Here is a 23,833-nt window from a genome sequence, read left to right as displayed (position 1 = left end):
CCTCTCCCCTCCATCTCCGGTGGCCGTTGGTCGCCGGGAGGGGGGGCTCCGGTGGCATGTCGAGCTTGTCTCGTAGTCGGGTAAATCCTGTTGTGGGTCTTGCTTTTTTCCTTTTCTTCTGCAGATCGAAGCAGATGGTGGTGTCTACCTCCTTCGTCCCGAAGTTCTTTGGCCATGAACGGACCTACTGAAGCTTGCTTTGGCATATGTTCTCTGGCTGGTGACCACCAGGTGAGCTCCAGACGCCCTCTACTTTTCTGCGTATACAGCTCGAAGTTCAACAGTTTCTCTTGCAAAGAGGTTGTGTTGGTTGTTCAACTTTCTCGCAGCAACCACTCCACAAGAGCGGCATTCTTTTTCTTCAGTGTCGCTGTCGGATCTGCAAAGGGCAGCTTTGATTTGTTGGTTTGGCCATGGTAGCTTCAACCTCCATAGCGGAGGCCCCGACTGGGATCGCTCCTCGGCTCTATCTTTTGAAGCTTGCCATACTATCATCTTCACCATCGTCGTTGACACAAACAGGATCGCCGGTCGTGTGAAACAAGCAGACGAAGGAGCCTATTGTTGGCAACTTTTTTTTGACAAGAAGACAATCATGATCGGACACCTAAACACCATGCGGTGATATGGAATCGCTAAAAATCGTGTTGGCAACTTTTTTGGCAAGAAGATAATCACGGTCGGATACCTAAACACCTTGCGGTGATATGAAGTCGCCAACCACCCCAATCTAGCAAAAAGCTAGACCAAGACGGGTTTTGATATATTAAACTGGCTAACGGAGCCGATTTAGATAGAACGATGGATAACTACCCGTCTCATAGGCAAACGGAAGACTGGATAAACCTACAAAGGATCTCGCACTCTCGTAGCGAACGCGGACAATTTATAGCGCAAATCGACAAATATGGACGAACTAAACTAGAAATAGATTGAAAATATTGAATAAGCGATTCAATAGGCTTGTATGTAGATTGTGTGTTGTATGTTACAATTGAACTGGCCTTGTCCCTTATAGGAGTTGGTCTTGCCTCCTACAGGTCCTCCACGTTCAATTCGGAGTAGAAACCAAAGGAAACCGAAACATAGCCTCCAGAGTAAGGAATCCTGAGACCTGATGAAAACAGACTCGGGCCCTCAGGCCGTTGTCTGATCGGCCACATGCCGCCGGTCAGACCGGCCCCGTGGAGGAAACCAGAGACTTTCCTAAATGTTGGCAATTTTCCTTATTTTGAGTCTAGGTGCCAAATTTGGGTGTAAACACTTATTGCTTATTTTTCGTTCTTTTTAAGTCCTTTCATCCAAAATTTCCAATGTATGCTCAATTTGGCCGTTTATGCTCATGTGTAGGGATGAAAACGGAGCGGATAGTTTCCGTCTGCTCCAGATAAAAACGAATACAGATACCTTTCGGATCAGATAATTCTTGGATAGTTCGGATACAGATACAAATATAGATATTTTCTCTCGGATACAGATACGAATATGGTATCGGGGTTTTCATCGGATACGGATAATAATTCGGATATCCGGTGAACAGTGCTATTCGGATATCCGCAGGAGCCACAAGACATACCCTATTTTTTTATAACTCTATGACCTTCAATATACCTTTCTATATTTTTAATAGTAGTTCACCTCTTAACGCTAGTCCACACTATTAATATTATTTAAATTTTTAAAAATATTTATAAATTATACTACATTTTATATAAAATGAGCTAATTATATATGTTAAATAGTAGTTCACCTCTTAACGCTAGTCCACACTATTAATATTATTTAAATTTCTAAAAATATTTATAAATTATACTATATTTTATATAAAATGAGCTAATTATATATGTTGATATTTGTTTCCATTAGAAGTTGAGTTGGTTTTCGTGTTCTGAGAAAAAAATTGTTTCCGTATTCGTGTCCGATCATATTCGACTCTTATTCGTAATCGAGATAGTTTGTATTTGTTTCTATATTCGAGCTATCCATATTCATTTCCGTATCCGGCAAAAAATATGAAAATGAATATGGTATGAGCATTATCCGTCCGTACCCGCTCCGTTTTCATCCATACTCATGTACCATGTATCTAAACTTTATATTAAATTAATATATGAGTCTTAAAAAAAGATTAAGGGTGTGTTTAGTTCCACGCTAAAATTAGAAGTTTGACTAAAATTAGAAGTTTGAAGAAAAAAGTTGAAAGTTTATGTGTGTAGAAAAGTTTTGATGTGATAGAAAAGTTGGAAGTTTGAAGAAAAAGTTGAGAACTAAACCCGGCCTAAGACTTTGCTTTTTAAAACTTCTCGTCGACTTACAGGCAATACGTTAGTCAAGGAAATAGGAATAACCCAGCGGCCAAGCGACCTGACATTCCAACCTTTAGTGAAAACCACATCAGCTGCTGAATGCTGGTAACCCCCCTTCTCCTTGATCCCTTGCTCTCTACGAGAGGTCTCTGCTCCGAAGACGTGAGATTGATGAGGCTGTTCAGAGAGCTTGCAGAAGATGGCGTCCTTGGAAGCTACCAACCGCCTCCTACAGCTGAGAACAGGTAACTAATCCACACAAACCGAAGCAATTAATCTATTAAATCCTGTTGTTCAAGTGGTAGTTTATTGTGAAGAAGATGGGTTAATTTAATTTGGAGTTACTGCCAGCTTTGCCAAATTTTTAACTTGCCCATGGTTGTCATCTTGCATTTGAAAACATTTGTCGGTTAGATGTTGTGAACAGGTTTTCGCGCAATGTAGAAGGGTGGTTGGACGTCGGTTCATAGTTTCTGAACTCTGAAGTCCAAAACTTTTACAGCTAGGGTTACAGGGATTTCTAGCTGAACAGAAACAATTTCAAACTCTGGCTGGGAATCAGGTGCTTTAACACAGTGAGAAAGAAAGATCCCGAAGCATTTAAACTCAAAAGTTCGAAAATTTTAGCTCAGGCCTTTCAAATCTGACACAAATTTTCAAAATTTGAGTTTTGGATAAAATTTGGAGATGAAAGGGGCAGGGAGAAATGAATAAGAGTCATGAATTCGAGGAGGGGAAAGCGTCAAAGCGAAGACCGACCAAAGTCAAGCTGTCAGCCCGTCGTCCTCCTGCTGGTTGATCAAATAAACTTGAGTAATCAATTAGCTGACAACATGATTTAGTGAAAATTTCATCTTCTTTCCTCAAAACAAAAAAGAACAATTTTCAACTTCATTCTAAAATGCTTTCTTCCAAAGTACACGTATGTTTCCTTAATTCCTTTCATATGCATAGTAAACTGGTAATCAGGTATCATTCGTTTGAAAAAAAAACACCAAGGAATTGCTTTAAAACATCAAAAATATAATTCACGCCAAATAATTTGTGAGCAAAAACTAAATTCCGAGAAAGTGCTAGCAATATTGGCCGCAACACAAACTATATGGTCAAAACCGAATCAACTTATTTGAAGTTGATGCCTTGAGATTCCTTCGAGATCAACGGCTAGGTCCTTTTAAAGTTGATGCTGTTAGAAAGCTTGAAACTGAATTCGAAACGTGTATAACTTCATATCTTGTCTTCTTGGAGTAGACTTGTGGAAGGTATTGCTTTTGTCCCCAATCAACTTATCTGATCATCCATGGATTCCTTGCACTCAATCTCTTTCCCTTTACCCAAGCAAGTACCTCTGCAAATGATAACACACAAAATTCATAGTGCAATAATGTGTATTCAAATATATAACACGTAAATCTCACATATAAGACATGCACTTTTGCATGATGGATACATAAGATAGACATGGTCATATCCGAGCTAGTGATGTCCTTATCAAATAGCCTCAACATAAACTTCAAGAAATAGAAAACGAAGAGAGAAATTGATTGGTGGCAAGTGTACTGCGGCTAGTATTCTCATCACCATCTTTGCTATTGATAGTGCTCTTGTTGGATTGTGCTTGCTTGCTGCTATTGTTACAATTTCATATTCTCAGAGAATTTATTGTGTTGAATATGAAGGACCATCAACTGAGTAGGTTGTCTCTCGGATCATCAATGGCCACTTCATAACAATAAACATCAACCATACCTTTGCAACTGATTTTGTGAATGCAATGGAAGCAGTCTCCAATCACAGCATGATTTTTCTGAAGAAAAATACTTAAATTTCGAGATCCAGATAGTAATTCTCACGTCCACTGCGTCGCCCGCATGCAGGCGGCTTAGGGGAAAACCCTAGCTGTTGCCGCCGCCGCCCCCTCCCCCCTCTCCTCCACCTCGCTGCTGCCGGAGCTCACCACCGGAAAGCCTTGCGGCGAGCCAGGATGGCGGTGGTGGGGCCAAACCCTAGTGAAGCCTGCCTTTGGCACGGGAAAGATAGTGTAGCGATGTGCGAGCGGAGAAGGCGGCGCCATGGCGCGAGCAAAGATGGCGTGGTGTGCAGCGGGAAGAGAGGGTGGCATTGTGGCGCGTGTGCGGTGAGAGGCATTGGATCTGGCGCTACCGTGACGGGATATGGGGTTCCCGACATGGGCCCTAGTGGAGGCGTGGTGTGGGGCGGTGGCGCGGCGAGGGGCGCCGCCATGACCAGACTAGGCAGACTTGGTGCCCCCATGGAGGGATCCAGCATGGAGCGCAGGTGGGCGACGCGCGCTACGTCGGGAAGGCCTACGAGACTGGCAATGGCAGGGCAGGGAGGTTAGCATGGGCACAGCAAGAGGCAAATGTGTCCGGTGCCAGCAGGCGACCGGTGCAAATGAAGAGACTGGTGGTCGTGGTGGCGACAACAGGAGCTGGCTACCGGTGGGGCGCCACTGTGGCGGAGATATGACTTGGCAGAGGTTTGACTGGGTGATGGAGCTTGGGGTGGCAACGATAGATATGGGAAAGGGTGTTGCAGATGAAAACCTAGCTTGGGATCTCCGTCGGCAGTGACGATGCCTTCTGCCACCGTGACCCCCCTTTGCAGGGGCGAAGCAGGATTTTGAGCCACTGGGGTCATGGCTTTTATTTGTAATAATGTAGTATTTGAAAGTCTAATTATTCTCGTAGCTAGATATCTTTAGCTAAAAATTCTTTTGGAGCTAGAGCTATGAGTAAGTTGGATTGTTTCACTTTGCAAAAAAAAAATGTTTAAAGTCTAAATTCTATAAGAATTTATGAGGTTTTTAAGGTCCAAAAATTTGAAAGGTAAGACTATATAAAACCGTGCATAACAACCATGTGTTTTCTGGGACATAAAAGTATGTTCCAAAAGTTGTTTATTACTCCCTCAGTCTCAAAATACAACTATCTACGTCTCTTTTTTCAAGAGATTAATGCTAGGGTGTGAAATAGTTATGATTGGTTGAAAAAAGAAAGTAGATGAACAAATTAAATTAGGGAATATTGTGATTGGTCGAGATGAGATGATACATAGAAATTTAGCTGTATTTTAAGACAAAATTGAAACATATTTTGAGATGGAGTAAGTAGCTTAAAAAACACAGGTAACATCTAGTAGTTGATTAGCAAAACTATAGGCCTAATGCATTATACATGGCACATAGCTAAAATAAATAGTTAATTAATATATCAAATATGTCTAATTGCAGCATTAATAGTGGATTGAAAGTAGCGTAACACAGCTAACAAATTGTGCTTCCAAAGAAAGAAGCGGTATTGTTTCAGTTTTCATGAGCTCCAGTGTGGGCTAGCCAGGGTCATCAAGCTTTAGTTGTTGAGGTCATTAGCTACAAAATACAGAACAATACACTTGATCAATTGAATGCCATCGGGGTCATCTGACCCCAATGATATAACTGAAGCTCCGCCCCTGTCCCTTTGGGACATTGTTGAGCGGCCACCATGCCACCCTTGGCAGGACTCTCCAAGTGAAAACCCCTGCCCCTTTAGGACATTGTTGAGCGGCCACCATGTCACCCTTGGCAGGACTCTCCAAGTGAAAACCTAATCCATTGGGTGGGCGCAGGTGGTGTATCTGCCATCATGTCCTCTCCTTAGAGGTGTTGATTAGGAGATCCTTTGTTTCTCACCTTGATTGTCTTTACTCAGTTTAATCGTCGGCTTCCTCTTGGTTATTGTCATCAGGTTAGAGCAAGGGACGAGTGATCTCCTAGTCTCTCGCCCTCTCACTCTCCTCAACCTCTCTACATGAGGATATCTGGGAGTTCGTAGACTTTCTTATGTGCGGAGTCTGAGTTCGTAGACTTTCTTATGTGCGGAGTATGTGTTTAGTGGGACGTTTGGAACCCCACTTTAGGTCTAGCGGCAATGGGCCACGAATAGCAATGATCGGTTTGGTGCTAATACTCTCTCCAAGGTTGCGTGAGGAGTTGCCATCTTGTGGTGGACTAGTGGTGGTGTGTTTGTTTTTGTTTTTACTGGTTACAATTTTTCAAGGTTGTAATCTTGTATTTTTTTCCTACTATATCAATACGAAACTTCGCACTTTCTTATACGGGTTGCTTTAAAAAAAATTTCCTAAAGAGAAGTTTGATGATGAACTGGAGCTTTCTACATATTGTAGCCAAGAGAAGTTTGGCCACATGTCACACATAAATAGTCCATATAAATAAAGTGGTAATGAACAACAATTGATTTTGTTACTATATTCCAGCCAATTGCTAGCAGGTTAGATTGGTCATTTCGCACGCCATATCCATGCTGGCATGCACATGTGGCGCTCCACGGTAAAAAAAGTGACAAAAAAACACAAAAACTTCTCATTTTAAAGACAAATTCTTAAATTTAAAACTAAAAAGGGTATTTAACTAACTGAAAAACGTAAAAGTGGCAAGTAGTTAAATTCTCCGTCGATCAAGTTCACCCCTCGCCGTGGGAGTCCCCTGTCCGTCGCCGCCACCGCCGCCGCCGCCGGCGGCGGGTACGGGGGCCCGATGACAAGCGCGCCTAGGCTATCTTCTTCCACCATGGGGATCTCCTCCTACCTCCTACTCCTTATCCTCCACTTCGTCGCATTACACCCTGGGATGGATCCATCCTCAATCGGTGAGCCCCGCTCCCTTTCTCCCCCAAATTCATCCCCCACTTGGGGTAAAATTACCACCTAGTGATATGTGTGGTTGCTGGATTTCATACTCCCACACCCTAATTTGTTGATTTAGCCACATTCGTATAGGAACCGATTGGCATTCTAAGTTTTCTGCAGGGGGTTACTCTCTAGTGTACTCTGAAACATCATGCATCAGTGCCGTACAGTTTGGCGTTTTTTTGACAAATTGGTCCTTGCAGAAAACTTATTTTGAAACTAGTCCCTACCAAAAACTATATCCAGAAATAGGCCGTCGGATCAGCGCCAAAGCGGTTGGCGCTGAGGTTGTTCTTATCTGCGCCAACGGGACTGGCGCTGACATCGCGCCAGCGTGGCGGGCGAGGCGCGATGTGGCAGGGCCTCAGCGCCAATGCACTTGGCGCTGACACCTTGCACACCCTAAATAGACCGATGTGCGGCAATGAATTAACGGTGTCGCTCGTGGTGCAACGGTAAGTTTCTTTCTTGCTATATCTGAGGACTAGGGTTCGAATCCCAGGTCAGCCATTTTTGTTTTTTTTTTAAAATCATCAATCTACGTGCGTACATATTAATGATGATCTCCATTTTCGTTTTTGTCTTCAAATCTTCAATGTACTTTTTTTTGTTTAAATTAATTTTTATTAAAAAGAAATATCACATTTAGTACAAATTTAAAAAGTAGAAGAATGGATTAAAAAAAGTTTAGAGACAACTTTTAAAAGAAATATCACTTTTTTATAAAAAAGAAATTAGAAGAATGGATTTAAAAAAACTTGAGTTTTTTTTTAAAAAATAAACAACAAGTTGAGAACTAAGGGTAAGTTTTATTCTAAAATGTCACGTGTTTTTTTAAAATTAAAACAACACTTGAGCTTGTAAAAGAAATATCACTTTTTTAAAAAATATTTAAAAGGAATAACACATTTAGTACATATTTAAAAATAAAAGAATGGACTTAAAAATACCTGAGCTTTGAAAAAGTTAAAACCGCAAGTTGAGAACTAAGTAAAAAAAAGTTTAGTAAAAACATAAAGGAGAGGGTTCGAACCCTGGTCACTGTAACGCCACCTTTCAAATACCTACCACTGAGCTAAGCCAAACCTAATTGTTGCTTTTGCTTTTGCTTTTATTTAGCCAGTATAAAGGCCAGCGCCGCTGTAGAACATATATTCTGATATTTATATTTATATATATATATATTTAAAAAACAGAGAGCATCATTAATCATTTATATGTACTAATGTACGCACGTAGATTGAAGATTTGAAGAAAAAAAAAAGAACGAACAAGGCTGCCGTGATAGGGAGTCAAACCATGGTGCTAGGGTACACAAGCAAATGGTCATACCATTGCACCACAAGTGCATTGCTTATTAATGGCCGCGCATCCTTTTAATTAGCCTGTACAAGGGGTCAGCGCCAAATACTTTGGCGCTGAGGCCCTGCCACGTCGCGTCTCGCCCGCCACGCTGGCGCGATGTCAGCGCCAGTCCCATTGGCGCTGATATGAACAACCTCAGCGCCAAAGAGGTTGGCGCTGAGCCGACGGCCTATTTCTAGATATAGTTTTTGGTATGGACTAGTTTCGAAATAAGTTTTCTATAAGGACCAATTTGTCAAAAAAACGGTACAGTTTGACTGGCTAAGTACATGGCAACGATTACATTTCATAATCAAGGATTTTAATTGAAAAAAAATATTCTGATTAAATAGGAGGGCGCCCGCTGAGTTTATTTATTAAACCAGATAGTAAATGGAACGCAAAGTGAGCACTGCTACATGGCTGATATTTTTATCCTGTTTTTTGTTTTTTTTCAAGATTTGGACTTGTCTTTTCTTATAAGAAAAACTAGAGGCTTCCACTTACTAACATTTTATAGTCAAAAGAGATAGTGTTTTTGGCTTCCCTCACTCTGTATAGTATCTGGAGTGTTGAGCTGTTACCGCAGTTAAGTGCTATAAGGCTACTTATGCTTGTGTATTTATCTATGTTCTTTAATCTTTATATTCATGAATGGATAATTTACTTAAAAATACTTCTTTATTGTAATTAATGTGCAAAATGATTTGAGATTCAACTTAAGATAGTATGTGAAGATAGGGAAAGAATTTGCTACAAGACATAACATTAAGTGTTAGTGTTTGCTTGGTGACAGTCTAGAGTTTTGGTTTGTTGGAAAACACTTCTAAATGTGGTGACTTGATTCAATATATTGAGCATGATTAAAATAAGATTTTCCTATGTTCCGGAATAGAATATCTTACATTCTTACTGATGTAAAAAATTCACCTTTGTGTCCTTGTTGTGGAACATACTCCCTCCCTCCCAAGGGACTCTGGCTATGAATTGTCTAGATTCTTAGCTAGAATCCCTTACATTTAGGGACAAAGGAAGTATCAAATCATACAGAACATATATGCAATCATTCTTACTCTTATTTTTTCTTTCAATCCTTTAAATTACCGGTACACTACATCAGCTCACTATCACGGGCCCAACAATTCATCAACAAGTGGGAGCTGCAGTGCATGCTGCTGGCGAGCTTCTCCTTGCAAATCTTCCTCTTGTTCTCCTCTGGCTTCCGCAAGCGCCACAGCTCCCGTGTGCTCAGTGTGCTGTTGTGGCTTGCCTACCTCTCAGCTGACCCTGTCGCGGTTTATGTCCTCGGCCGCCTCTCGCTACGCGCCAGTGGCTCCTCTGACCCACGGAACCAGCAGCAGCTAGTCCTCTTCTGGGCACCCTTCCTGCTGCTCCACCTCGGTGGGCAAGAGACCATGACGGCCTTCTCCATGGAGGACAACACGCTCTGGAAGCGCCACCTGCTGAGCCTCGCCACCCAGATGGCGACGGCTATCTACGTTGTCAGCAAGCAACTGCGAGGAGACAGCCGGCTCGTGGCTCCCATGGTGCTTGTGTTTGTCTTTGGGACAGCTAAGTACGCCGAGAGAATTTGGGCGCTCAGGAGAGCTGGCTCTGTGGCACCTGGAACGAGTAGCTCCACTGCAAATCTTGTTTCTCGTGCCTCCAGCAACGCCGTCTGGGACACACAGGGGTATTATAGTCAGCTGTGCTATGTTATTGAAAGGAAGCTGGAGAGAAATTTCGAGTTCATCCTGGCTGTAGCAAATGAGGGCTTCAGACTAAGCCTGGGCTTTTTCATGGATATGACACCTTCAATTTCTCTGCTTCCGGAGGATATCAGTGAGATCAAAAATAGTGTGGAGGTTTTTAAATCTTCAGAGGATATTGTCCACATGGCATACAAGCTGGCCGAGATCAATCTCTCCCTGATTTATGACTACTTGTACACCAAGTTTGGGACGCGCCATTTCCACATCGTCCCAGTTTGTAATGTCTTCCACTTGATCATCAAAATTGCTCTAATCTCGGTGGCGCTCGCGTTGTTCATGAGGGCCAGAGCTGGACAAAAGGCACATGATGTAGTTGATGTTATCATATCTTACATACTGCTTGTTGGTGCCATTGTTCTGGAGATATGCTCTGTCCTCATGTCATTCATCTCATCATGCTGGGCATACAAGACGATCATCACTCTTCCCCTAGCATGCCCACTGTGCCAAAAATTCCCTGGTGTAATTGCAGCATTGCTCAGCTTGGTCAGGCATCTCCACCCTGACAGCCGAGGGGAGTGGTCAGGAAAGCTGGCTCAGTACAACATGATTGAGGGATGCATCCAGGAGAAACAGGCAGGCGCTGGCCTGCTACGACGGGCGAGGCGCTACATCGGCATCGATGACAGCAAGGCCATCAAGCATATCGGTGTCTCTCCTGAGGTCAAGAAGCTGGTCCTTGACAAACTGTTGGAGATAGCATCCACTTCGCGCGTGCTGGAATGGGACCTTGGTGTCGGCAAGTTTCGTGGCCAATGGGCTCAGTGGGTTGTTGAAGCGAAGGAAGACCATCTCCGTAGCGCAGCTCAGCAAGTGCTTCAGGTTAGTAACATCCAAGGCCTGGAATTTGTGTCGAGCGTCCTTCTTTGGCACATCATCACAGACATATGTTTGCTTGTCGATGAGGATGAAGATGGCGGTGCTGAGCTGAGAGGCCCTATCAGAGACCTGTCGGAGTACACCATGTACCTAATTGCAGATTGCGGCGTCATGGCTGGCAGCGAAGGACATTTCGTGCTCAGGAAGGGCCGCCATGAGGTGTTAAGCTGGCTGCGGGAGAAGGGTGAATCTGGATGTGACCGGAGGAAGGTGATTGAGGAGATTCGCAATGAGGACAGCTCCTTCTTCGCTGATAACTATTACCCTGTGCTCGATCGAGCTCGCCGGGTATCGTCGGACTTGCTTGTGCTTGAAGAACCCGGCGATCGATGGGAGCTCATTGCTGCGGTGTGGATGGAGATGCTTTGCCACATTTCATACAACTGCGGGGCTGGGTTCCACGCCAAGCAGCTGACGACAGGTGGGGAGTTCGTCACGCATGTCAAGATGCTCCTGTTTATGCTCGGGGTGCCTTTTCTGAGGGATGTGAAGGAACCGTTGTTCTACAGGGCTGGGAACCTCTATTCATAAGGTGCTGGAAACTTTTCAGTTTTCCTTTCTTCAGCTTGATCCAACAAGCTTCGTTTGTTTGGCTTGTGGTGTTAAGTTTTCGGTCATGTGTTGGCAGCTACAGTACTTCTAGGCTGTTTTCTTGCAATGAACTATGAAATACTTCTTCCTGTATCATAATTTTTGGGGATCAATTAAATTGTATTTGTACATAGGGAGTATGAGGCTGTGAGCTGAAACACCTTGTACCCAACCTATTTGTTTGTCTTTATCTGTAAATTAAAGTTTTGATTTGCTGGGTGCATTAAGAGCATAATGTTCCATAGACTTATGGCATTTTCTCCTCTCTTTTTTTTTTCAATTTTTTCATAGAAATATGTTTCGATAAAATTACTACAACATATTTATTGGATTATATTGTGTGGGCATTACTTTCAATGTTATGAACAGATGGTAATCTATATTCGAAATGGCTAATATCTATGTAAATAGTCTAAATAGATCAATTGGTGAGACAGGCATATATATTTCTTTGAGGGCTATGTGGAAAAGGGAGGGGGGGTTATTATTCTGATCTTAATCGGAGAAGAAGCAAATCGACAAACAAAGTACAGTGGCACTGTGGCAGCAGTCGCATTGTTGGTTCACTTGGTTGTTCATGTCCCCGAAATATTTTTAGTGCAGCATGCAGATTGCGGGTTCAGTTTTCGAAAAAAACGACGTTAAACTATATTGCAGCAGCAGCTAGCAGAATAATAACACAAGGCCGGCTTGCGTTTGAAAATTTTCTTGTAAATAAAATCAAATCATTCGAGCTTGTTTGAAATACACACAAATTCCGCGTACTATCAGTTTAGGCCTTATTTTTTTTTAGCTTGGGATTATTATAATCTAGATTATTGAGTCAGATTACTATAAATTAGATTGTTATAATCTGTGGTAGAATAAGCGGTTAGTTGTTTCTTTTCTAGATTATTAGAGCCTAGATTATTGGGTTTGCAAGTCTAAAGGGGAGGTGGGGTGGCATGGTGGGTAATTTTTCACCCAATAATTTAGAAAAAGCTTACCTAAATGAGCTTATCAGATTATAATAAATTGTGCTCCAAATTATAATAAACTACTTTAATAAGTTATCTATTTTTTTCAGTTTACTTCTAATAATCCGGATTATAATAATCTCAAGGTGAAAGAAACAGCTCCTTAGGCTCGCTCTCTGCAACTGAGCAGTTGAGCTTGGCGTAGTGCTTGACCGCGGTCTCGAGTTGCATCCTGTGGGCTCGCGACGCGCGACGGAAGAAGCAACGCATGCACGAGACGAAGACAAGTCCGTCCGCGGATTTGAGGCAGTTAGCTGATCTGAGCTGCAGGCGAGGCGACGGCCAACATGGACCAGGCCAGCCACGTACGGTACGGCAACCGTTGACGTCAAACTCGAGGGGCTAAAATTCAAGTAAACAATTAAGCCGGTCGGGTAAAGACTGCTCCCGGACGAACAAAGAAATTGCAACACCCTTTTCCGGTTTAAACCTACAGTACTATATAAACAGCCATCCGTGACGACGAAGAGCACCACAACCAAGACGCGTGGAGCCGAGCCGACGAGCCCTCATCAGATCAATCAATCGCTAGAGGAAGAAAAGAGCAGCAGCAGCAGCAGAGGAGGACGAGAAGGAGGAGATGGGGGAGATGAACTGGGTGAGCAGGAAGATCCACCTCTACAACGTCACCATGGGTCTCTACATGCTCGATTGGTGGGAGCGCTGCCTCTTCAGTATCCTTCTCCATCTATTTATTTACTAGAAATTATTGCTCTTTTCTTGCTGATTTCGTTCGTGTTTTTTTTTTTTTGGGGGGGTGTGGGAATTACCATCTTCATTATCTCTGGTTTTGGTTGGAGTTGGATTTTGTTTCAGTTTGTCTTTGGGGGATAGAAGATCAATGTGAACAATGGAAAACTGGTCGCGCATGGCCATTGATTAGGCACATCTCATCAATTTCACTTTGCAATTTTTAATATGAGGAATCTGCTTGCATGATTGTATTGGCATTATTATTCAGTCGTTCCTCTTTAACTGGAGAAGACATGATGGTACTGATTCTGCTTTGGTTCGTCTGCTTCAATGGCTCTCGCTTTGCCAGCGACGTCTTCGACAGGTACACATCCCGCTCCCTAATACTCCTAATTTCCTACTATCATCTTAGTACTATGAGTCAATCCAGTTTAGGCCTATACCGGACCATGATTAATTTCATTGCAAACCTACAAGTTCCTGCACTAAAATGGAGGAATTTAATTTATACCATTTGGACCATTTGAAGTCTTAATTAAAGATCTACTAGTATTTGATTTGGATCATTCGATCTGTTGCTGCTTTGAATTGTTTCACTTAATTGTTCATATGTAGTAATTCTATTTTCTATTTTTCTAACGAACTATTTCGGTCATATTGATCCTTAATTATTTTCCATCAAACCTCTTTCAGCCATCTAAAGGCTCGGATTATACCTGGTGGAAACTATGGCTTGGGCATTGAGAAGTAAAAGTAAGGAGGAAGCAGGTTATGAAATTATGGAAGCGGCTCAAATAACATCGGACTGTATTTTGGTGTACGAAATAGTTCCAAAATGAAATCTGTTTATGATTATTTTTATACCGATATTATGTGCAGTTATAGAATCATAAATTGAATTGTAAGATTTTTCGTTCTGATCTTCAATTGATCGAGCCTGATTTTTTAAATATTGCACTCAGAGGGATGGTTCATGTCTCCAAAGATGTACGTACAAAAGTACCTTCTTTTTTCTGCAGATTCGGAGTTCAGTTTCTGAATTGGTCGAAAATTTCGGGCTGAAATTTAATTTCGAAAATTCCAGGTCTATCGGACCCCTCGATACGAAATGGTCTCGGACGAAATTTTTGGATTTATTTTTCGAATTTGGTAAAAATTGTTCGAATTTGACCAAATTCCGGACGAAATTTCAAGAAATCAAATTATTTTCGGACTAACATTTCAGAAATTCCGGGCATATCGGTACCCCCGATGGAAATAGCAAAAACTAAAAATTGAGCCCTGGTTTCAGAATATACATAATGCTTCTATTTCATATGTGGTTTTGCAAATCGCATCAAATATTCAAATCATTCAAGCTTGTTTCAAACACACGCATATTTCACCACAATTCAATATTATGCTCTCTGCGAGTGAGCAGCTGCAACCAGGGCGGCGCCGAGCCCGGAGCCGTCGCTGGCGAGCTTGACGACCACCCTCTCCGCCGCCGCCTCTCCGAGCAGCTCCCTCACCGCGCTCTCCATGCACCGCCGGAACTTGCCGTAGTGCTCGAACAGCCCGCCGTCCACGGCGACCACCGACCTCCTCCTCCGCCCCTCGCCGCCGTCGACCCTCCCGATCTTCTTCAGGATCCCGACGATCCCCGCCGCGGCCAGCCGGGCGGCCCTCGTGGCGACGATGTCGCACACCTCGACGACCATCCTCCTCGCCTCCGGCGACGTGCCGCGGATGCCCAGCGTGCGTTCCAGCTTCTCGCCGACGATGCTCAGGTCGGGCGTCTCGTCGTGGTGCATCGCGGACACGTCGGGTGTCCTGAGGACGAACGGCGTCGCGAGCTCGCCGGCGCCGCCGAGGAGGGAGGGGCACCGGGAGGAGATCTTGAGGAGGACCCTCCTGACGATCTCGCCGAGGTACATCCCGGAGATGAGCTTCTCGTAGGTCTGCTCGCCGGGGTTGAGGCTCTCCTGATCGAGTGCTTCGTCGAACTCCGTCAATGGGAGGCACGGCGAGGCGAAGCTGCCCCACTCGGTGTTGATCACCATGGTGTTCGATGCTGGCAGCTGCGATGGGTGTAGCTTGGCGATGGCGGTGGCGTCCTCGACGTAGGCGGCGTTCGTGCCGGTGCCGAGGATGACGGCGGCCACGACGTCCTCGTCGTAGTAGCTGCCCGCGGCGAGCGTCCCGACGGTGTCGTTGATGAGCGCCGACACGCGCATGTCGAGCCCCCGCTCCGACATGGCCGCCTGCAGCGCCGCCACGACGTCCTCGCCGATCGCGTCGTCGACGGCGAACGCCTTCGTCCACCGGATGAGCGTCCCCGACGCGATGGAGGTTTGGTGCACGGGGAAGGAGAAGGTGAACCCAAGCTCCCTCTCGCCGCCGTCGAGGCCGCCTTCTTCTTCCTCCTCGCCGACGAACTCGGCTAGCGCGGAGGCGATGAAGCCGAAGAGGCACTCCGAGGTGGCGCCGCCGCCGGACATGAGGCCGGGAGGGATCGGGACCTCCCTCGCCACGCGCTCGGCGACGCCGCCGCCGGCAAGCCGCACGCGGAGGACGCGGAAGTTGGTGCCGCCGAGGTCGAGCGCGTAGTACGACCCCTCCTCGCCGCCGGTGGGGAGGCTGTCGACGTACGACACGATCATCTTCATCTCGCTGCTGCCGCCCTCCACCGCCAGCCCGGCCTCCATCTCGCCGGCCATCGCCGCGGCCACCTCCGCCAGCCTCGCCGCCGGCGTCGCGCACGCTTCTCTCAGCTCCGCCACCACCCTCTGCGCCGCCGCCATCTTCGGCATCGGCGGCGCAGCTGCAGCAGGAGGCGCCGCGCAAGCGCAGCCCTCCCGGAGGCTCGTCATCGTCACCACCTTCTGATCTGCCGCCACCGCCGCCGCCGCCATGGTCCCGCGCGAACGAATCGAACAAGCTTTGAACCGCACGAAGGTTTCTTGGCGATCCGCACCGGGAACAAGATGTCAAGAAGGCGCGCGCGGTGCTCGATCGATGCCGGAGGAGGAGATGCGCGACGCGCCATATTTATGGCGGCGGTGGTGGGATCAGCCATGGATTCGGATTTCCGAGTCGGATCCAAACTTCGAATTCCGAGTCGGAAGACGCGCGCGCGCGCGCTCCAGTCCGATGGAGCGTACTGTACGTTGACATTTTGAAAGCCCACGGATAAGGCAACAGGAGACTGCTACAGGTCGGACATTCAATTTGGTGTAAATCGTCGGATAGTGTTGCACCGTGTTATCGAGAAATATTTCACATGTTTCACCTCTCGGTAAAAATTGTTTCAATGAAAATTTTCCAGATGTTCCACTATGAGAGAAAAATATTTCAGCGCTTTGAGCAAAATTATTTCAATTAAAATGCAATATTCAAAAATACTGATTGCAACACAAAGAAATTAATTCATGCAACATCAAGTCAAAACGGAATGAAATATATTAATACAATAAAGTGCAACAAAAAATACAAATAAGCTATAACATAACTAAAAATTCCCAACAAAACCAACATCTATCTTCTTCTATTCCGGCCACCAGAAACAAGCAACCGACACAGGAGAGAGACACGAGGTGGTGATGTTAGACAAGAACGAGTGCAAATACAACATTCAAACACATACCAATGGCAACAAGAAGAATCAACACATGCAACATTGAATCAAAATAGAATGAAACATTATGCAAAAAAACTGCAACGGAAAAATAATAGGGTGCAACATCGCTAAAAACTCTGACAAAATAAACCCACCTCCATCCTTTTCTTCTACTCCGGCCACCACAACCACCAATGCGGCGGAGGAAGGTGACAACGTAGCAAAGATGCACAGCGAGGTAAGCGGCCTCCGGCCATGGCCAAGGCTAGCCGTGTCAGCGCCCAGATCAGACACCTCCTCCCCATCCCGCGTCGCCGTGCCTAGCCACCGTCACTGCCGGCGATGTTCAACGCCTCCACCCTATCCCACATCACCCTACACCCCTGCCATGCTACCTCAGCCGCCGTCGTGTGGCCGCCGGTGAGGTCCAGCGACTCCTCCCTACCATGCGCCACCGGTGAGATCAAACACCTCCTCCCTACCACGTGCAGCCTTGCCCCAGTCACCAATGTCGTCGTGTGGCTGTCGGCGATGATGTCTCGCCATCTCTCGCGACTCCCCTGGTGTAGAGACTTTGAGAAGAGAGAGACTTTGAGGAGAGAGAGTATGAGAAGAGAAAGAAATGAAAGGGAACGTGTGGTGGAGGAAGATAGCTGAGAGTTGTGGATAAGAAGGAGGCGTCCGATATTTTGCGCTCGTTCAAACGTCTTAAACAAACGTTTTCGGGTTGAATCTGAATTGAATATAGTGAAGACCCTTGGTCTTAATCAAAATGGTGTGATTCAGCTCGCTGAATCAAACTCATAGATATCTGAGTTGAATATAACACATACGCATGTCATAAGCATGGCCAGGCTTCATATTGATGTCAGGGATTTTCAGAAATGTTTTGATTCTATATATCATATCACAAACCTGACTTGTTTTATCAGTAAATGTACTTGTATTTTTACATGTTTATACCAAATTGTTCTAATATAAAAATCCTTTAAGAATTCTAATATTTCAAAGTAACCCTCATATTGGTATATATCATGTGTACTTAGGGTAGAACCTGGTTTAGGTAGGCCTGGTCATGGATCCACTTTTCTCCTAGCCTAAAAAGTGGTGGAGTCAATTTTGTACACCTATTTGTAAGCTAAAAATATGACTGAACCATCATTTTACCTCCCTCAACTATGGGACGAGTCTAATTCGCATTCAATGGTTTTGTTCTACATGATAATTATGTGGTATTACAGTAAGTGGCTTTATCTGACGTGGTACATTAACTTGGTACACATGTGTTGATATAGCATTTATGTGGCAATTCCACCAAAAAAAAAGTGGCCTACATGTTTGTGAGGGCACCCCTTCCTCTCTCCCTCTCATCTAGATATCCTCATCCTCCCTAGCGAGCCGACCTCAAGGCACATAAATGCTATAGAGAGAAAGAGAGAGGGGGCAGTGTCAGTAATGGACGCTTGTCATTGTCGTTTTGGTGGTGTCTCCCCTAGTGGCTCGTTTCAATGGCAGGGGCAACAGCGATACGAAGCCGAAGGTAGAGGTGGAGGTCAATGAGGACGACCATGGCAATCATGTTCCTCATGGGTTTTGTCATCACGCCTACCACCTCCATCATCGGTGGACTTTGCGGTGTGCCTCTGCACATTGCATGAAAAGGTGCTTATACTCAATCATAGGAATACCATGTATATGCCATATAGATGCCACGTTAGATCAGGTCAAGGTGCTAGGTAGATGCCACTTAAAATAAAACCACCATCAAAACTTCACAGGAAGGTATATCAGACTTTTTAATAATTGAGGGAGCTTCTACACCCACCCAATTTTACAGTTGGAGAATGCAAATCAAACTCGATGGAGGAAATGGACTTTTACCAGTAGGGTATGAGCTAGGGTTGAGGTGTAAAAGGTCCGTGGTCCATTACCGCACCTAGGTTTGTCCAAGGCCCAGATCAGCAAGGGAATTGGATCCACCTACAAGCCACAAATGGCCAGGCGAGCGTGTTATACTATGGGTGCACTATAAAATAGCACGAGACTTCTACTGTGTGCACACCAACATCATTTTCCTTGGTCACGATGCAAGCTTACACTAGAAAAAATTCTCTAGCTATCACATAGGTTTGGTGCGTGCAAAAATAGCACATTTCTTGCAGTCTAGACCCTGATATGTGGGTCCGAGGGTTTATAAAGCCACGTGTTAATGAGTAGTACTGAACATGCAGTACAATAGAGTACCCTCGCTCCATTTCTTGTGCTCTTTCTATGTAGCGCAGTGTATTTGGCACTTCATTTTCTTCTCTAATGCCCTCTAAGGTTCTTTGGTTTTTTTACTCTAACTTATCTAAGGCCCTGTTTAGTTCCCAAAAACTTTTTCCAAAAAACATCACATCGAATCTTTAGACACATGTATGAAGTATTAAATAGAGATAAATTAAAAAACTAATTGCACAGTTAGGGGGGAAATTGCGAGACGAATCTTTTGAGCCTAATTAGTCCATGATTAGCCATAAGTGCTACAGTAACCAACATGTGCTAATGATGGATTAATTAGGCTCAAAAGATTTATCTCGCGGTTTCCAGGCGAGTTATGAAATTAGTTTTTTCATTCGTATCCGAAAACCCCTTCCGACATCCGATCAAACGTCCGACGTGACATCTAAAAATTCCCTTTTCGTGAACTAAACATGCCCTAACTTATCTAGGTGTGTCATATATATCACTCTACTTGGAAAATACATATTTGGATCACTAATGGGGATTAAGCGAGTCATTTTCCTATCTAACTATCCACACAAGTATCATGTATACTAGGATTGAAAAAAGTAGCATATAGAAATATGAAAAAAATCCATAGTGTATTTTCCCCTTTCTCACAACACTACTCTAATTGGCAATACACAAAATTAGTGGAACCAAATCATTTCACAGGTGCCTGTTTTGATGAGTTGTAGTCTCAGTTCTCTCTCGCTTGCCATCCAACCATAGCAGCTTTCATTTTCTCCATGTTTCTGTTCTAGTCGATTACATTGTTGGATCTTGCAGTTACATTGCTAGGTTTGCACATTTCCAATAATAATTTTTTCAATCATACATGGCATGACATATGTAACACATGTCACATGCCTGTTCGTTTCTTCTGAAAGCGGAGGATTAAATTTTAATACTTGTGGCACGCTTTTCAAACTACTAAATGGTGTGTTTCGTGCGAAAACTTTCTATATGAAAGTTGCTCTAAAATATCATATTAATCTATTCTTTAAGTTTGTAATAATTAAAACACAATTAATCAGACGTTATTACCATCTCGTTTTGCGTGAAATACTTAATCTTTATCTTCATCTTCATATTCAGGAGATTCAAACCCCAGACATATGACTAAATTAATCCACAGTAGTGATCCAAATGTGTATTTTAAAAGTAGAGTGATCTATATAACATATTTAAATAAGTTGAATGACCCTCCATTCATTTTACTCTCAATATTATACTAGGAGACACCCGGTTAATTCAGAACCAGATCCTCTTACAGTGTTTTTTTTTTTACATAATAGGTTTTCATTAATCCGGCTTCAATATCCTCACGTTGGTTTTACAATGTTAGAGGGTAGTAAACTACTACAGAAAGAGCCATTGGTGCCGGTTGGGAAACCCTTGGATTTCCCAACCGGCACCTAGCAGGTGGCACCTTTGCGGTGGTCTCAAACGTGTCGGTTTAGGAACAGGTACCTTTCAGGTTCCAGAAATAAAAGAAATACAGTCGTGACGATGCATCTAGCTGCTCCTGATTACACTCACACCAGCATTGATCAAAAATCCCCAAATCACATAGCACAAATCAATCCAGAAAAAAAAAATCCCTAAATCGGTGAATCCCTAAATCATATAGCACAAATCAATAAAAAAAATCCACAAATCACATGCACAAATCGATCCAGAAAAAAAAACCCAAATAAGTGACGCCACTCTGATAGCCACTGACACCTCCCCGCCCACCACCGATGTTGGATCCGCCGTCGAAACCGCCTCGCCCACTAACAATGCCGGATCCATAGCGGGAGTTGCCGCCGATGTTGGATCCACCGCGGGAGCCGTCGACACCGGATGTGGTTCCTACCGCTGTCACTGTCGTCTTTGCCCGCGGAGTGGGGAGGAAGAGGGGAGGAGAGGGAGCCGCAAAAAGGGGAGGTGGAGGGGAGGGGGTGGGGGGAGGAGGTGAGGAGAGTCTAAGGGGGCGAGAGGGGGCTGCGAGTGGATAAGCCCCCTTTGCGCTAAAAAGATTAGTTATCAGGCTCCTGGCTTAGCTCAATTTTACGGGTGTTGATTTTTAATAAATCGGCACCTATAACATATTAAAGGTTTCGTTTTTTTAAAAGACCGATACTTATAGTATATGTTGTCGGTTTTTCTTTAAAACCGGTACTTATAGTATGTATTCAGTTCACAGAGGTGGGATACATGCCGGTTTTAACTATTTAGGTACCTATAGTGCCAACCTCAATGTGCCTTTTTTATAGTGGTAGTTCCTTTATCCACCGTCCTTAAAGCATCTAATGTTTCAAGCTGTTTCCATTATTAGTCCTGATTTCAAATTTTTGTAGGAGCGAATTTTAAATTAGGTTATTCGATGGCTAAGTTCCTGTTTGGAATGCTAAGTTCTTAATATAAAATGATTGCAAATATCCGGTTGGATATAGAGGCTGGGTAAAAAAAATACCTTTATCTAAACAAATAAAAAGAAATTATTAGGCCTAAGCCTAATGAATAGCAGCCGAGGTACAAGCCCAATGCGGTCCTCACTCGCAGACTCGCAGTAGCTATCTCTTTCGCTCGCGAATGGAAATATTTGCGCTGTTGGGTGCCGCACCTCGCTCGCCGCCGTCTATCATGCCGACGGGTGCTTTCCTCGCCGCCGTCGTCTGCGTACTGCCAGATCAGTTGCCAGAAAAATACAGTATTCCGATCCTTTTCGCTATCAGTTTCAGAGGAAAACAAGAACAGGAAGATGCAGAGGCGCCAAAGAAGAAGTGGTTGACTAATTGAAGATCAAATTCCCGGCTACTATCAAGTTAAATTCTATATACGCTACTGAGATGGAAGAAGAGGTTAACACCGTGATTCCAATAAAGTGAGAAACTCTGTTTCTTAGGTGACATCCGACGGATTTTAGTTGTTCCCAAGTACTGCTACTCCTTGGATATACTCCGACAACGACGAATTGGAGTGCGCTCACTGCGAAACTCGACGCGGTGACAGTCACTGCCGGCAAACGGTGGCTACCGCCTACCAGCACTACTAGAGTAGTAGTCGGGAACTCGGCATCGGACGACGGTGAACGTGACCGCTTCCTCACCATAGCATCTCGATCAAACGATCTCATGTGTTTGCGTCTTTGCGAGAGGTTGAAAGGTTGTTCGATCATGTTTATATGGGCAGATGGGTTGTTGTTTCCAGGTCGTCGGATGCGACTCGTGAGAGCACTCCTTTGGCAGTGCCCAGACGGTGTCGGCGAACGAGGAACAGCACCTGTCGATGCGATGGACGGCAAAATGGCGAGCGAGGCGCTGCGAATGGTGGCCGGTGCGAATATTTTCCCTTCGCCAAAGAACGAGATAGCGGTGGGCGGTGGGCGGTGGCGCAAATATTTTCCGTTCATGAGGGAACGATAGATAGCGACGCGAGAGGACCGCATTACGCCGTTCCTCAGCTACTATTCATTGTGCGTAGGTCTGAGAATAGAAATATTCACTCTGTAATGAAGCAAAATCAAGAGGAACGTTGGATCGATGCTTCGGGCACAGTGGATGAAGGAACTGCTGCCCGGCCAGTTCCCTGTTAGGCGTTCATAGTGCTCCGATGTGTCGTTCGGCCTACCCTCGACTCGTCGGAGATTTGCGGCCAACTAGCCATCGGGTGTGACCAAATGAGATCCGCGGAGCCAAGTTTGGGCACGTGTTCTTCTGACACACTGAGGCCGAGGAGCACCGCATTGTGGAGGACGTGGCCTCACTGCTTTGTGCCTCCACGCGCGTGTTCCCCTCCCCATCTCCAAGCCAGTGGTGAAGGAAGAGGAAGAGACAGTGGTGGAGGAAGAGGAGATGGCAGATCTGGTGCCTGCCTTGTTGACGTCCACGAGCCATGCCGCCGCTTGTCGTCGTGCCCGCTCCAAGTCGTCGAGCCTATCGTCGTCCTCCAATCCACGCCACCACCGCTTCAGCCGCCTCTCCGCCTGGTCGCCATCGCCTCTTTGGCTGCCTCTCCACCTAGGGCGCCCCACTGCGGTGGAAGGAGGGGGGGGGGGTGGGAGAGGGAGGAGAGAGAGAGGAGCTTGAGGTCAAGGTAACACTGCCGAGGTCGATTCAAAGCCGGAGAGCTCGATAAGCAACTCGGTGGCGCCGCCGTCCGTGGTTTTGTTGTAGGAGAAGGCCACCCGTGGGGCAACGGCGGTGGCTGGGACAGCGACCGTTGCACCATTCGGTGCTGCTGGGGCCACGCCTCTCTGTGCTGCTTTGTTTCCTCCGCTGATGTGAAACCAAGAGAGGAGAGAGAGGGGGGAGATAAAAAGTGAGAGGAGAGAGATGTGGGACCCTCTATAAAGTGACCTATACCGTGGAGTATGTGGCTAAGAACGTCTTGGTCTAAGTGTTGAGGTTTGGTAAATTATTGTGCCACACCGTTATTGCCCTTTAATTCAATATGAATGTGATACCAAAAATCCTCTTCCATTTATTCCGGCTGCCTAACCACGTCGAGGCCATCTAGCTGGCATCCATTGCAGCGATGGGAAGGAGGAGACCGGGGGGAGGGGCGGGGGGGGGGGGGGGGGGGGGGGTGGTTGGCTGGGGTGTAGCGTAGCCACTTCTGTCGTAGTCAAGCTCGCTCGCCGGGAGAAAGAGAATAGACATGAGGGAGAGAGAA

At 45.2% G+C, this 23,833-nt stretch overlaps 3 protein-coding genes across 5 annotated transcripts; 2 read left to right on the top strand and 1 right to left on the bottom strand.

Annotated features, from left to right (window-relative positions):
• The first annotated feature begins 96 nt into the window (after positions 1–96).
• On the top strand, positions 97–11,850 carry LOC4343115 (uncharacterized). Of its 3 annotated transcripts, none has more exons than XM_066312779.1 (2): positions 97–231; positions 9,481–11,850. In XM_066312779.1, the coding sequence occupies exon 2, from the start codon at positions 9,530–9,532 to the stop codon at positions 11,540–11,542; it is 2,013 nt and encodes a 670-aa protein (XP_066168876.1). In that variant the 5' UTR covers positions 97–231; positions 9,481–9,529; the 3' UTR covers positions 11,543–11,850. The 3 variants fall into 3 exon arrangements, with proteins under 3 accessions (XP_066168876.1, XP_066168875.1, XP_066168877.1); XM_066312778.1 differs by lacking the exon at positions 97–231 and adding an exon at positions 2,281–2,551; XM_066312780.1 differs by lacking the exon at positions 97–231 and adding an exon at positions 6,781–6,976.
• Positions 11,851–13,089: 1,239 nt separating this feature from the next.
• Positions 13,090–14,528, top strand: LOC4343114 (uncharacterized). Its single transcript, NM_001422128.1, has 3 exons — positions 13,090–13,292; positions 13,603–13,675; positions 14,005–14,528. The coding sequence occupies exons 1-3, from the start codon at positions 13,199–13,201 to the stop codon at positions 14,060–14,062; spliced, it is 225 nt and encodes a 74-aa protein (NP_001409057.1). The 5' UTR covers positions 13,090–13,198; the 3' UTR covers positions 14,063–14,528.
• Positions 14,529–14,614: 86 nt separating this feature from the next.
• LOC4343113 (hexokinase-1-like) lies at positions 14,615–16,264 on the bottom strand. Its single transcript, NM_001422125.1, has one exon. It carries the CDS (start codon positions 16,203–16,205, stop codon positions 14,709–14,711), a length of 1,497 nt encoding a protein of 498 aa, NP_001409054.1. The 5' UTR covers positions 16,206–16,264; the 3' UTR covers positions 14,615–14,708.
• Between the last annotated feature and the right edge of the window lie 7,569 nt (positions 16,265–23,833).

This window comes from Oryza sativa, chromosome 7 (genome assembly GCF_034140825.1).
Source record: "Oryza sativa Japonica Group chromosome 7, ASM3414082v1".
NCBI lineage: Eukaryota > Viridiplantae > Streptophyta > Magnoliopsida > Poales > Poaceae > Oryza > Oryza sativa.
This window is presented reverse-complemented; position numbering and strand designations above follow the sequence as displayed.